Source organism: Narcine bancroftii, chromosome 4, assembly GCF_036971445.1.
Source record: "Narcine bancroftii isolate sNarBan1 chromosome 4, sNarBan1.hap1, whole genome shotgun sequence".
Classification (NCBI taxonomy): Eukaryota; Metazoa; Chordata; class Chondrichthyes; order Torpediniformes; family Narcinidae; genus Narcine; species Narcine bancroftii.
In genome coordinates, this window is record NC_091472.1 from 212,601,981 (window position 1) to 212,616,144 (window position 14,164).

A 14,164-nucleotide genomic window follows, 5' to 3' on the forward strand; every position below is an offset into this window, starting at 1 on the left:
AGGGCATAGTTTAAGAATACAGGGTAGGCCCTTTAGGACGGAGATGAAAAAGCATTTTTTTACCCAGAGAAGTGTGAATCTGTGGAATGCTCTGCCACAGAGGGTGGTCGAGGCGGATTCGCTGACTATGTTCAAAAGAGAGTTAGATAAGACTCTTGTGGGTAACGGAGTTAAGGGTTATGGGGATAAGGCTGGAAAGGGGTACTGATGGTAATGATCAGCCATGATCTAAAATGGCGGTGCTGGCCCGACGGGCCAAATGGCCTACTCCAGCTCCTATTGTCTATTGTAAGTCACTCCAATGAATGTTGAGGATGGAGCAGAGGCAACGCTGGTGGAAGCGTTCTAGGAGCCGTAGGTGATGCCAGTAGAGGACCCATGATTCGGAGCCGAACAGGAGTGTGGGTATGACAACGGCTCTGTATACGCTAATCTTTGTGAGGTTTTTCAGTTGGTTGTTTTTCCAGACTCTTTTGTGTAGTCTTCCAAAGGCGCTATTTGCCTTGGCGAGTCTGTTGTCTATCTCGTTGTCGATCCTTGCATCCGATGAAATGGTGCAGCCGAGATAGGTAAACTGGTTGACCGTTTTGAGTTTTGTACGCCCGATGGAGATGTGGGGGGGCTGGTAGTCATGGTGGGGAGCTGGCTGATGGAGGACCTCAGTTTTCTTCAGGGTGACTTCCAGGCCAAACATTTTGGCAGTTTCCGCAAAACAGGACATCAAGCGCCGAAGAACACACTATTGGTTAGATATATGCATTTCACCAATCTCTGCTGCTTCTTCTTTCAACTTTCCCTTGCAACCATTGATAATGCAATATTTATCCTTACAGCTTTTCCCTTCACACCATGCAAAAGAAGCAATTATTCTCTTGCAATCTAGTGTACTGCATTCAGTGTGGTCTCTTCTACTTTGGAGGAACCAAACACAGATTGGGTGATGGCATTACGGTACACCTGTGCTCAGACCGCAGAAGCAACCCAGAATCTTCCGCTGGCCGCCATTTCAATTCACTTCCCCACTCCCACCATTAGTCTGTTACCTCCTATACCGTCACAGTAAGTCCAACACGAGCTTAAGGAAGAGCCTCTCTTTCCATCCAGGCACGTTGCAGCCCTTCCGGATTCAATATTCAACTTCAGATAACAGGATTTCAAAGGCAAAAAAATAGTCAATATTTCAGATTGCGACAATGAATCAGTGCTCCATAGATGCTGTTTGACTTGCGAAGTTCCTCTAGCAGTCTTTTATTTGCAACAGGTTATAGTTGTCTCGTGTCTCCTACTTGATTTCTTGGTTTGTATCAGTAATCTCTCTTCAATATTAGCTCAGCTTGTTTTTTGTTTCTTTCCTTTTTTATCCTCTCTGGGAGTGGAGGACATACCTAATTAGGCTGTGCTCTGTGAATTTCTGCGAAGTAAAGGCCCAATCTTTTCCCCCAGGGTAGTTTATTCTAGAACTACAGGGCATAACTTTAAGGTGAGAAATTTAGGAGGGACCTAGGGGGCATATTTTCAACTCCCAGCATGGTCCACATCTGGAACAAACTGCCAGAGGGAAATGAGGAAGCAGGCACAATTTTGACATTCAAAACATTGGGACAGATTTATGGACAGGAAAGGCTTAGGATCAAATGCAGGCAAATGGGACTAACCCAGAATTTCAACTTGGTCAGCAGTGATGGGATGGGCCAAAGGGCCTATTCAGCCTTTTCTCCAGCTTCTTGAATTGCTCACTGACCAGATAACTTTGGAAGCAGATTATCCCTAGATCACCCTGGTTTTACCCTGAAGACATAACCCTTCTTCATTTTCCCTGATATTTATTTTGTCTGTTACGTTCTGACAAAGGGCAGCTGAATGTTTCTCTACCCGAAAATTAAGTATTTCCAACATTTTCTGTTTTGGTTTAAAATGCATCGGCCTTATTATGTGAAATAGTTAATCTTGCCCTAAAATTTCACAATATTTTCGTGTAAAGCCCTGCTATAAAATGAAAAAAAAAACATCATGTGACTTACCTGAACAGTCTCATTAATTAGTTTCTCCTGGTGCAGAAAACTTATAAAGCATCCAGCTGAACTAAATAGCTATGTGGTATTAAGATAAAGTACATCAATGTACATGAAGGCTATTCCTGTGTGTTTTTGCACAACACTTGAAGGTTCAAAAGTTCAGAAATTGACCCCAAATACTTAGAATTCTTAAACCCACTTACATTTTTGTACACAAACATCCAACTAGACAAATCAACTCTGCTATAGGTTAATTTGAGAATACAGGTGAGTTTATATTTTCAAATTTTCTTATGACATAGAAAGAAAGCAGTCAGCCCTGTCAGTTACCAGAGGATTCCCATTAATATCCTTCCCCCCTTTGTTCCCTTGTAACCTACTGCTACTCACAATTACCCCCAAAGCAAATCCCACCCCCTTCTCCAACTCTCCTGCCTATCACCTATATTAGGAGCAATTTACAGTGTGGACCAATTAATCTACCACGTCTTTGGAGTGCGGGGTAAAACAGAGTATCCTGGAAGCACAGTCAGTGTAGCAGTTAGCGCAACACTATCACAGTGCCAGTGACCTGGGTTTGAATCTGGTGCTGTCTGTAAGAAGTTTGTACGTTATCCCTGTACCTGAGTGGGTTTCCTCTGGATGCTCCAATTTCTTCCCACCCATCAAAACGTACAGGGGTTATAGATTAATTGGGTGGCACGGACTCATGGGCCAGAAGAGACTATTCCCGAGCTGCATGCCTATATTTAAATGTAAACATTTTAAATTTTTAATTATATTTAAATTTAAATTAAACATCCACTTGGTCACAGGGATCTGCACCACTGTACTGCGCAATTTACTGGGCAAAGTTCTACTAAAAGAAATAAAAATCAGAAAATCTTGAATGAGGACCAAAGACTGCCTTTCAAACGACTGTCTTTTATTTACTCACTTCAGAGATTTAGCATTTCCCTTTCTTTGCTTTTCTCATCCGAGAATTATTCCACAAGTGATGATCTTCAGCTGCAAGGTTTACCTTACAAAATCTCATATTCTTTTCCTTTGAAAAACAGAGGCAGAGAAACAAGATCACTGCTGGTTCAACAGGATAAAGAGAGGGAAGCCATTTGGATTTGTCAAGGTTTCAAAGACTGAACGTGGACACAAAATACAAGGAGGGTTAAGGGATATGGGAAGCTTTTAAAACTCAAACTTTCAGCATTGGGAGGCAATAAAACAATTCATGCCTTCAAAAAGAAAATGGAAATTCACATGAAATAACTGAAAGGGTTTTTCTGCGGGAGCAGGGAAATTGAACAGACAGAACTGTCACCCAAGGAGCTAGTATGGACACAATGGGCCTAATGGCAGTTTCCTATCCCATAACAATTCTATTGCGAGAAAATTAGGCTGGCACGATCAGCATAGCAGTTACAGCAATGTTATAACAGTGTCAGCAACCAGCAATTCCGCACGGTCTGAAAGGAGATTCTACATTCTCCGTGTCTATATGAATTTCCTCTGGGTGCTCCGGTTTTCTCCCACAGTTCAAAAAGTACTGGGGCTGCAAGTTAATTGGGTTCAATTGGTAATATGGGCTTGTGAGCTGAAAGAGCTTGTTAATGTGTTGTATATCTAAAAAATTAAAATATTCAAAACCAGGTATTTCTGACAAAAAATGCTAATTGAGACATTTCATGAAAGATGGAATCCAAGCAAAATAATTTAATCATATTATCAGTTCATAAAATTATAAAAATAAAGCTTCATGTTAAGTAAAGCTTCTAATACAGCATTATCCTCTCAACTTTCAGCAAAAAAAAAAACTACCACTGCTTGTTTCAGCGATACCAAATAAAAGCAGATAAACAAGAAGGAAAATACCAATGATCACTTCTGGTCTCTGCTGCCAAGTTTATAATTTTTTTAAAAATTCTGAGTGGAAGCTAGCTTTAAACATGGACAACCAGAATCCTCACTAAAACAATCCAAATAAACTATAAAGGAAATGAAAACTAGGAACTTCTTGACTCGCATGCATAAACACTCTTTCCTTGATCTACGTAAACCAATTTCCCTCACCACTTCTGCTCAAACTATTTTGAATATGAGTAACACGTTGGACAAAACAGTTCTTAGTACAGTATATGGCTTATATTTTGGGTCAATATGCTTCTATTGATAACACTACTATTGTCATTTTACTTACATGGACAGTCTGGACATGAGGTGATTGTATAACTGATGACTGAGCTGCTTGAATGACTCCTTGGACTTGAACTGTCTGGCCATTCGGCAACTGCACTAAAGTTACCGTTGGACTGGTTGTTGATTGGATCCCAGGCATGGTTACCTGCAAACACACGCAACAAAATCAGATCAATCATTTTAAATATTCTATACACCTATATAAACAATATAATGAAGTTCAAAAACTACAATGAGACAATTTCTTCAAAATCAAATAGCGGTTAGTGCAACGCCTTTACAGCGCCAGTGACCAGGGTTCAAATACCACCCTGTGAGGAGTTTGTATGCTTTCCCTATGTCTGTGGATTTTCTCCAGTTTCCTCCCACTGTTCAAAACATACTGGCCGTGTAGGCTAATGGGATGTAAATTGGGTGGTTCGGACTCATGGGCTGAAATAGCCTGTTATCGTGCTGGATCTCTAAATTTAAATTTTAAAATCTAAATTTTAAGTCTCAAATTTCTCACTCCATTCATGCTTCCTGACCTGCTAAGTATTTAGAACATCTCTAATCTCCAGTCATTTCCGCTCAAGCCTCAATGGCTTGAATCTGAAGGTCCGCCTTGCATTCAAATTCTTCCTTTTACTTTTCTTTCTTTGGCTTGGCTTCGCGGACAAAGATTTATGGAGGGGTATGTCCAAGTCTGCTGCAGGCTCAATGGTGACTGACAAGTCCGATGCGGGATAGGCAGGCACGGTTGCAGCGGTTGCAAGGAAAAATTGCTTGGTTGGGGTTGGGTGTCCTTGTAAATTACATAGCCACACGTTTCCAATATAAATCTGGAACTCTGAGCTCTTCTACTCCTGACCCATTCATTTTGGGATATGCATGTGACATCAATGTGGCAAACACTTAATACTCATCCCTAATTGCCCTAATCTACCATGTCTTTGGTAGCCACTCATGCTGTGCTGAAGATATTCCCTCAGTGCTGTTGAGGATGAAATTCCCCAGTGAACATTTCTGAGTCAGGATGGAGAAAGGGGTATTCCCTTAAGCCTGCTGCCTTTGTTTTTCATGGCAGAAACTGAAGGTTTGGTAGATGCTATGAGTAACCACTGGGTGATGGACATTGCAGCCACTGTAAAGCATTGGAAAGAATAAATATTTAGATGAAGAGCTCAAGCCAGAAATATTGGTGAGGTATCTTCACCTTTGCTACATAAAGGCACTTTTTGACCTGCTGAGTTTCCCCAGCATTTGTGTAGTTTTTTTCCTAATATTTAGATTTGTTAATGGAATACCAATCAAGTAGGCTATTTTGTCCCAGATAACTTCAAACTACTTGAAAATCACTGACACTATGCTCACAAAGGCAAGTGGAGAGTATTTCATCACAATTCTTATTTCTGTCTTATTGATGGTAGAAAAGCTATTACTTTGGGCATTACGAGGCAAGTTATTTATCATAGGAAATCAGCTTTATCTGTTTTTGCCAATTACAGTAGAGTTTCTGGACAATGGTGACATACTTGCAGAGTAATGACAGATTGAGGATGCATTTTATTTGCTAGATTTCAGCCCATGCTTGAATGGCATCTATGCCTTGCTGTATATGAACATGAAAAAAAATGGCAGCGCTGCCACGGACACGCGGAGAGCACGCCTCTGCAGGGTTCTACTGCCTAGCCCAATTGCCGACAGCTCCATACAGGGTTTAAATGGCCTGTTAAAGAAGCCAACGGTGGTTTATTTTAATATCTTGCAACTGCAGGGTCTGGCACCTGAATTTGGCAGCAGCCGCGAGGGGTTGCAGATTCTGGGGAAGTAGAGGACTGGTGCAATACACCAAAAAATGAGACCATCTCCTGTTTGAGAAGGAGAAGCAGAGGAGATCACCCTAAAGGATGCTGACCAGGGGCTCGGAAGATGAAGAACACACAGGTGGGCTGATGGTGACATGAGAAGAATCCACGCAGGCTGCTGGCAACTGCGGCCAAAGCACTCACACCAGGGTGTGGACTGCTGGAGACTAGCTGAAGGGGTACCAGGTTTTGGAGGTTTGGATCTGAAGCTTGGGTTGTTGATGATTTGGATTGAAGTCTGTGACTGCGGAAGCACTGGAGCTAAATCCATAGACACACAGGGACTTTGGAGGGGCTCTCTTTTGCTTCTCTTACTTGGACTGCAAGGGGCAGTATCTGCTGATGGTGTCGCTTTATCTTACTGCAGACTTAATTAAAGGCAATTTTGTGTATTGCACCTGTTTTATCACAGGACAATAAAGCAATCTCTTATATTGTTTCATCTACTGAGTTGTGAAGAAAATTGAAAACTACAATCAGCAGCAATATTTAAACTTCCCACCTCATTAAAAGGTCACTGATGAAGCAATGCAACATAGTTAGATTTTGAAAACCATCCTGTGGGACCTCTGCAGTGATATCTTAGGACTGGGATGATTGACTTCACTCTGCAAGTGAGCTTCAAACTGAACCAATGGAATGGTTTCCTTTTCACTTTAGTTTTATCAGGGTACCTTGATGTGACATTTGCTCAAATGTCAGAATCAGTATATATTGCCATGAACATGTCACAAAATTTGTTGTTTTGCAGAATTACAGGGGCAAATATTGCTCTACATTACATTTAAAAATAAATACATTAGTGCAAGAGAAAGTGAGGTAGTGTCTAATTCATTGGCCATTCAAACATCTAATGGCAGAGGGAAGTTGTCCTTGTGCCAATGGGTGTTCATCTTCAAGCTCTTGTACCCTTCCTGATGGGAGCAATGTGAAGAGGGCATGGCCTGGGTGGTGGGGGTCCTTGAGGATAGATGTTGTTTTCTTAAGACGCTACCTCTTGTAGACGTCCTTGATGGAGAGAAGCCTGGTGCCTGTGATGGCACTGGCTGAGTTAACAACTCTCTCTCTCTCTCTAGCCTTTTCCTGTCCTGTGCATTGGCACCTCCATAACAGACAGTGATGAAACCAGTCAGAATGCTCTCCATGGTACAGCAGTAAAAGTTTGTGAGTCTTTGGTGACATACCAAATCTCCTCATGAAGTACAGCCACTGGTGGGCCTCTTTCGTGATTGCATCAACATGGAGGCCCAGGACAGATCTTCAGAGATGTTCTGGGGCCTCAAATTTAAATTTGGTTCATGTTCTTCTGACTTCCCCTCAAGTCCACAATCAGTTCCTTAGTTTTGCTAACATTGAGTGCAAGGTGGTTGTGACACCACTCAACTAGCTGATCTATCTCACTCCTGTATTTTTCCTCATTGCCATCATGTTGAGGGTAGTTTCTTTCAGCTCACCTCTGGAATGCAATTCTTTGACCATGCTGAAAACAAACCCGAGCTTGACAGCTGGGTGGCCCTATTAAAACCTATTCACTAATGCCAATTTAGGTCACTGACAAGAAGGTGCCACTTGATGATGGCTTTCATCATGGTCTCGGAGCACAAAATCAGGGTGTTCCTTTCACCCTGAACACAGCATCTTTCAGTTGCTCCCACCAGGCAAGAGATAGAGGAGTACCAGCAGGACATTGTGACCATACCCTGATTTTATTTCTCACTGTTAAATTTTAGTCTCAACTTTTAAACTATTAGAGAGAGAGAAAAAGAGAGAGACTAACCATTAGAGTCCAGGTCAAAATCTAGAAAGTTACTTCAAAGTTCAGTCTTTCAAATTCAGTGTTGAAGCACAGACCTTTGAAATTTCATGCCCACAATTAACAATGAACTGATGGGAAGACCAGAGTTGTGGCTGCTACAGGCTCAAATTCTCCTTGCAATGCCTTTGAAGAAATGTCCATCCACACAAGCTGTGGCCATAACACTCCTGGTCCTTTTGTAGGTGAGACTCAAAATGGGAGGCCTTCACGAAGCTTCCAAGACACTGGCACTGGTCTCTCCAAGTAACTTCACTGCTAGTCATACTTAAAATGAAGCATCTCTCCAAGTGATCTCCACAGTTAGTCACAATCAAAATGAAGAATTCTGCTTCCCAAAAGACCCTCCTGGCGCAGGTCAATCCATCAAAAAGGCCCAGTCATTCACAGAGCATGCTTTGCTCTGAATTCCACAAAAATGGCTGGTCACAAGAGCTGCTTCAAAAGGCTGTTTTCTCTTCAGCCGTAAGCATGATTCTCCCCTACAAAATCTCAATGTCCTTCCAAATGTAGTGAACCAGTCTATACTTAACATTAATAATTCTTGTCATATGTTCTTCACATAACTGAAAAATTTTCGCTAGGATTCTCCTTAATAGACTAATACCTAGTGTCGCCAAAAATGTCCTCCCAGAATCACGGTGTGGCTTTCGCGCAAACAGAGGAACTACTGACATGGTCTTTGTCCTCAGACAGCTCCAAGAAAAGTGCAGAGAACAAAACAAAGGACTCTACATCACCTTTGTTGACCTCACCAAAGCCTTCGACACCGTGAGCAGGAAAGGGCTTTGGAAAATACTAGAGCGCCTCGGATGCCCCCCCAAGTTCCTCAACATGGTTATCCAACTGCACGAAAACCAACAAGGTGGGGTCAGAAACAGCAATGAGCTCTCCGAACCCTTCTCCATTGACAACGGCATGAAGCAAGGCTGCGTCCTCGCACAAACCCTCTTTACTATCTTCTTCAGCATGATGCTGAAACAATCCATGAAAGACCCCAACAATGAAGACGCTATTTACATCCGGTACCGCACGGATGGCAGTCTCTTCAATCTGAGGCACCTGCAAGCTCACAGCAAGACACAAGAGCAACTTGTCCGTGAACTACTCTTTGCAGACGATGCCGCTTTAGTTGCCCATTCAGAGCCAGCTCTCCAGCGCATGACGTCCCGTTTTGCGGAAACTGCCAAAATGTTTGGCCTGGAAGTCAGGCTGAAGAAAACTGAGGTCCTCCATCAGCCAGCTCCCCACCATGACTACCAGCCCCCCCCACATCTCCATCGGGCACACAGAACTCAAAATGGTCAACCAGTTTACCTACCTCGGCTGCACCATTTCATCGGATGCAAGGATCAACAACAAGATAGACAACAGACTCGCCAAGGCAAATTGCGCCTTTGGAAGACTACACAAGAGAGTCTGGAAAAACAACCACCTGAAGAAACACACAAAGATCAGCGTGTACAGAGCCGTTGTCATACCCACGCTCCTGTTCAGCTCCGAATCATGGGTCCTCTACCGACATCACCTACGGCTCCTAGAATGCTTCCATCAGCGCTGTCTCTGCTCCATCCTCAACATTCATTGGAGTGACTTCATCACCAACATCAAAGTACTCGAGCTGGCAGAGTCCGCAAGCATCGAATCCACGCTACTGAAGACCCAACTGCGCTGGGTGAGTCACATCTCCAGAATGGAGGACCATCGCCTTCCTAAGATCGTGTTATATAGCGAGCTCTCCACTGGCCACCGAGACAGAGGTGCACCAAAGAAGAGGTACAAGGACTGTTTAAAGAAATCTCTTGGTGCCTGCCACATTGACCACCACCAGTGGGCTGATATCGCCTCCAACCGTGCATCTTGGCACCTCACAGTTCAGCGGGCAGCAATTTCCTTTGAAGAAGACCGCAGAGCCCACCTCACTGACAAAAGACAAAGGAGGAAAAACCCAACACCCAACCCCAACTAACCAATTTTCCCTTGCAACCGCTGCAACCGTGCCTGCCTGTCCCACATCGGACTTGTCAGTCACCAACGAGCCTTCAGCAGACGTGGACATACCCCTCCATAAATCTTCGTCCGCGAAGCCAAGCCAAAGAAGAAAGAAAAAATAAACTGATATAATTGGGAAAAACACCTTGTAATTTCCTCAATTAATATTAATTCTCTTACTCTGTTGAAATCATTATTATTCCTTTTGAAGTGCACCATCGGTCAAAACAGATTTTTCAAGTGCAAAATCCATACTAGATTGTTTCCCTGCATTCCTCAAATTCCTAAATTTTTGTTTATGTTTCTGGAACCAGCTCATAAGCTTTTAACATTGCTTGTTTAACAGTTTCATAATTTGCAACTTGCACTGCAACTATATACCTGTTGCGTTTCTCCCTTTATTACACTTTGAAGCATAAGAGGCCACGTTTCCTTTGGCCACCTCTGAACAACCATTTCAAAAAGCTGAAAAATATGTATCAATATCACTCATTGAAAGGAGGAACCAGATTAACCGCTCTACTAGCCATAAATATCTCTCCAGCAGTTTGAGCCTCAGTTCTCCTACCTCCCTAAAGTCTTAATTAACATCTGTAATTCAAACCACCTCTTCCGCTCCATCTTCCTCCCACTCGTCTCCTCCTTCCAGCTTCCTCCCACTCGTATCCTCCTTCCAGCTTCTCCCACTCGTATCCTCCTTCCAGCTTCTCCCACTCATATCCTCCTTCCAGCTTCTACTCGTATCCTCTTCTTTTCAGCTTCCTCCAACTCATTTCCTTTTAAAACCCTCAACTTCAATAAGATTTATTTCTCTGGCAATGTCCATCTGTTCTAGTTTTCTTTTGCTCTCTCCAGCTCTCCAAGTGATGGATGGTCCAAAAATTCTCCAATATCCATTGCTCCTGTTTTCCCCCCACACAAGCTTTGAATTAGCTTGGAAAAACAATTTACTAATAAAAAAAAAAATCACAAAAACTCCAAAATTTTAAGTTCCCAAAACTCCACATGTTTAAGTTCCCAAAACTCCACATGTTTAAGTTCCCAAAACTCCACATGTTTAAGTTCCCAAAACTCCACATGTTTAAGTTCCCAAAACTCCACATGTTTAAGTTCCCAAAACTCCACATGTTTAAGTTCCCTAAACTCCACGTTTAAGTTCCCAAAACTCCACATGTTTAAGTTCCCAAAACTCCACATGTTTAAGTTCCCAAAACTCCACGTTTAAGTTCCCAAAACTCCACATGTTTAAGTTCCCAAAACTCCAAATGTTTCAAATCGTGGAGGCTCCCCCACTTATTACGAGCCCAAAGGACTCAAAAACGAGTGTCAACAGAAATTTACCAAGTCAATGGCTACTTAAACGAAACTAGTTTTATTTTCTTAATACATAATAAGATTAAAACTTATTACTATTAACTTAACCCCTTTCTAATTCTAAGCTCACATGTATGTAATATTTGTGAGTTCAGGAAAGTTCTTTTTTTTTTACTATCCAACCATTCACTCTTCACTTCTCCAAGTTCGCTGTTATCAGGAAATCTTCAATACTGTACACAGAACTGAACAGATATTATATTCATCAGGCTTTTATTTAAGTTGCTAGCATTCAGGAAGGTCTTTGTTGGTTTCAGAGAAATATTCGTTGCTCATTGGACACAAACTGATCTCATTCAATCAGCAACTGAAGTGTCTTACAGAAGAAACTTGCCCTCTCTTAGGTTTTTCCAAAATATACTCTTCTTCCAGGTTACCACAAAGAGTTCTTCTTTTCCCCCTATTTCAGGAGAAACACAATAACCAGCCACAACCTCTGTAATTGACTACAGAGATTTAGAATATGTTGAATTCTGAACTCAAAACCTGGCTTGAAATTGGTTCGTACAACAGATCTGCCAACTTGCAGTCTTCACCACAAACTGCTACAGAAAACTTTCAGTCTCCCTCACAAAAAAAATGTTTTCTCTCTGTTTGCAAAACCACATGCCCCTTCTCGGACAACCAACTTCAACCAGAAATGTAAAACTCTGACGCAAGTCAAGCAGGAAAAGATTTCTCAGTTCTTGAGCCTGGACACTGTTCAAACATGTTGGTCCATTAATACCTACTTGTGAAATTCTCACAAGCACTCCCCATTGTCTCTGCAAAGCCAACTGAAGACATGAAACCTACTCTTGCATAGTTCTTGCATGACAAATGAGAGGTTTGTGAAATGTGACCTAATAACTAAACTTCACAATCTTACCCTTTTTAATATTTTAATCATAGTTTTATTGACTTATAATTTTATTAACATTATTTATAAAATTGAGTGGCACAGATAGGGGAGATATTCTATCATTTTCCAAGGGAAGGGGAGTCATGGAGCATAAACGTTTAAGGTAAGAGGAAAAATATTTAAAGGAGATGAGGGGCAGGATTTTCCATACAGTGTGTGCTGGGTATACAGGACAAATTGCTAGAGAAGATGGTTGTAGCAACTACAACTATTGTTTAAAAACATCTGGACAAGTACATGGAGAGGAAAGAATGCAAACCAAATGCAGGAAAATGAGATAGACATCTCATTTAGTATTGATGAGTTGGGCCAAAGGAACCAGTTTCTGTGCTGTGCAACTCCAGGATTCCTTCAATTTTCAATACAAAAAAATGTCTAAACGAGTTAAAACTGGCAAATACAAATCAAAGGTGAACAATTGTTAAAATAATTCCTGAAGACCAAATACCATCTTCGCTCTGGCACTGTTTTATTCATCAACATAACAATGCCTTAAAAACATGCTCCAAGAAATGGACTCATGTTAAGAGCCAAGAGGACCCCAAAACCCAGCAGCAATAGATACTCACCAAGACAAATGGTTACTTAAACAAAAGTTGCTTTTAATTATCTTTAACTTATCACTATTAACTTAACTAACCCAACAAAACCCCCTTCTAATTCTAAGCTCACATATATGTAATATATGAAAAGTTCTTTAATTCACAGTCCAATCTCATTCCTCCAAGTTCACTGGTTGCAGGCAATTCTTATACTGTACATAGAATTTAACATTTATGAAGTTCACCAGGCTTCGGTGCTTGAAAGGTAAATGGTTACTGTTCAGGAAGGTTCTTGTCGGTTTTCAGAGAGAGATTTGTTGTTCACTGGACACAAACTGATTTTTTCTAATCAGTCACATCAGTGTCTTGTCGAAGTAACTTGCCCCGTCAGGGTTTTCCAGATGATAACCTTTCTTTCAGGTCACCACAGAGTTCCTTTTTGTTTCTCTTATTTCAAGTGAAACATTGGCCAGGCAGTCCCCTCTTGCATGAATCACAAGGCTTTGACTAGGCTGAACTAAGCACTCATAACCGGTCTCCAAAAATGTTTTTTTTTCCACAAGCTTGCTGGCTTGTCCTGTTCCAGTACTAGTTGGTGCTGCTGAACTGAATTCTCTTTCCCTCTCTCAGAAAAAAAGCCTGATTGACTCTCTGCTTGCAAACCACATGGCCCTCTTAGAACAGCAAATTGCACTCAGACAACCTGCGGCTCCGACAAGTTCTTTCATCTGTTGCTTTTCAAAAAAAAAACCAATTCAATAGTGAAGTCCCTTTGGCACTCTTCAAAGTTTTTGCAAAGGCACTCCGAGCCAGCCTGTCTGGCTTGAGCAGAGCTCTGGTATTTTAAATGAGATCTGTTTTGAAGTGTTTGTATGTGACCTACACTAAAAAAACTTGCCCCAATTTATCTCCCCAAAACATGTCTATATACAATATAAAACACATATTCTGTCACACTGAAATGAAATTTGTTCATTAGTTGAGATGAACTGCTAAAATCATCTGATATGTTACACAAATGACAGAGTAAATACTTTTTCATTAATGGACAAAAGAGATAAAGCAAGGTTTTAATGTGCAAAAAGGAAAGAAAGAAAGAAAGATCCATTGACAGAGCGGAAAGTTCAAACAACAAAAATATTAAATGATAAATCATGTTAAGCATATTTTTAAAAGGGTCAGTCCAGGACAGGTATTCATGGGTATAGTAGAATCACAAGTAGAAATTGCTGAACTCGAGTGTTGAATCAAGAGGGATTGCAATGCATAAGTTTGTCGAACAGTGCAAGAGAATAAATGCAAAATGACGTCAAGCTGAACCTCACTCAGGGTCAGGGATGGTGAGAGAACGGAGGTGTCCAAGGGCACTGAAAAAAACTCCATGGTGGACCAGACCCACTTCAGGTGCAGCAAACACAGATATTGAAACAAGTTGCTTCTCCATTGGAGCTTGGGCATTTTGAAAAGCAAAAATGTTGGATCTCCCT

At 41.5% G+C, this 14,164-nt stretch overlaps 1 protein-coding gene across 4 annotated transcripts in view; it reads right to left on the reverse strand.

Annotated features, from left to right (window-relative positions):
- creb1b (cAMP responsive element binding protein 1b) overlaps positions 1-14,164 on the reverse strand; it is a 128,761-nt gene that overhangs the window by 55,515 nt on the left and 59,082 nt on the right. For 2 of the 4 annotated variants that reach the window (XM_069933903.1, XM_069933899.1), the window contains one exon: positions 4,210-4,353. In XM_069933903.1, coding sequence (XP_069790004.1) covers positions 4,210-4,353 — 144 coding nt within the window. Of the gene's footprint in view, positions 1-2,952; positions 3,043-4,209; positions 4,354-9,838; positions 9,942-14,164 lie in introns of those variants that run through there. The other 2 variants (XM_069933901.1, XM_069933902.1) reach the window with 2 other exon arrangements.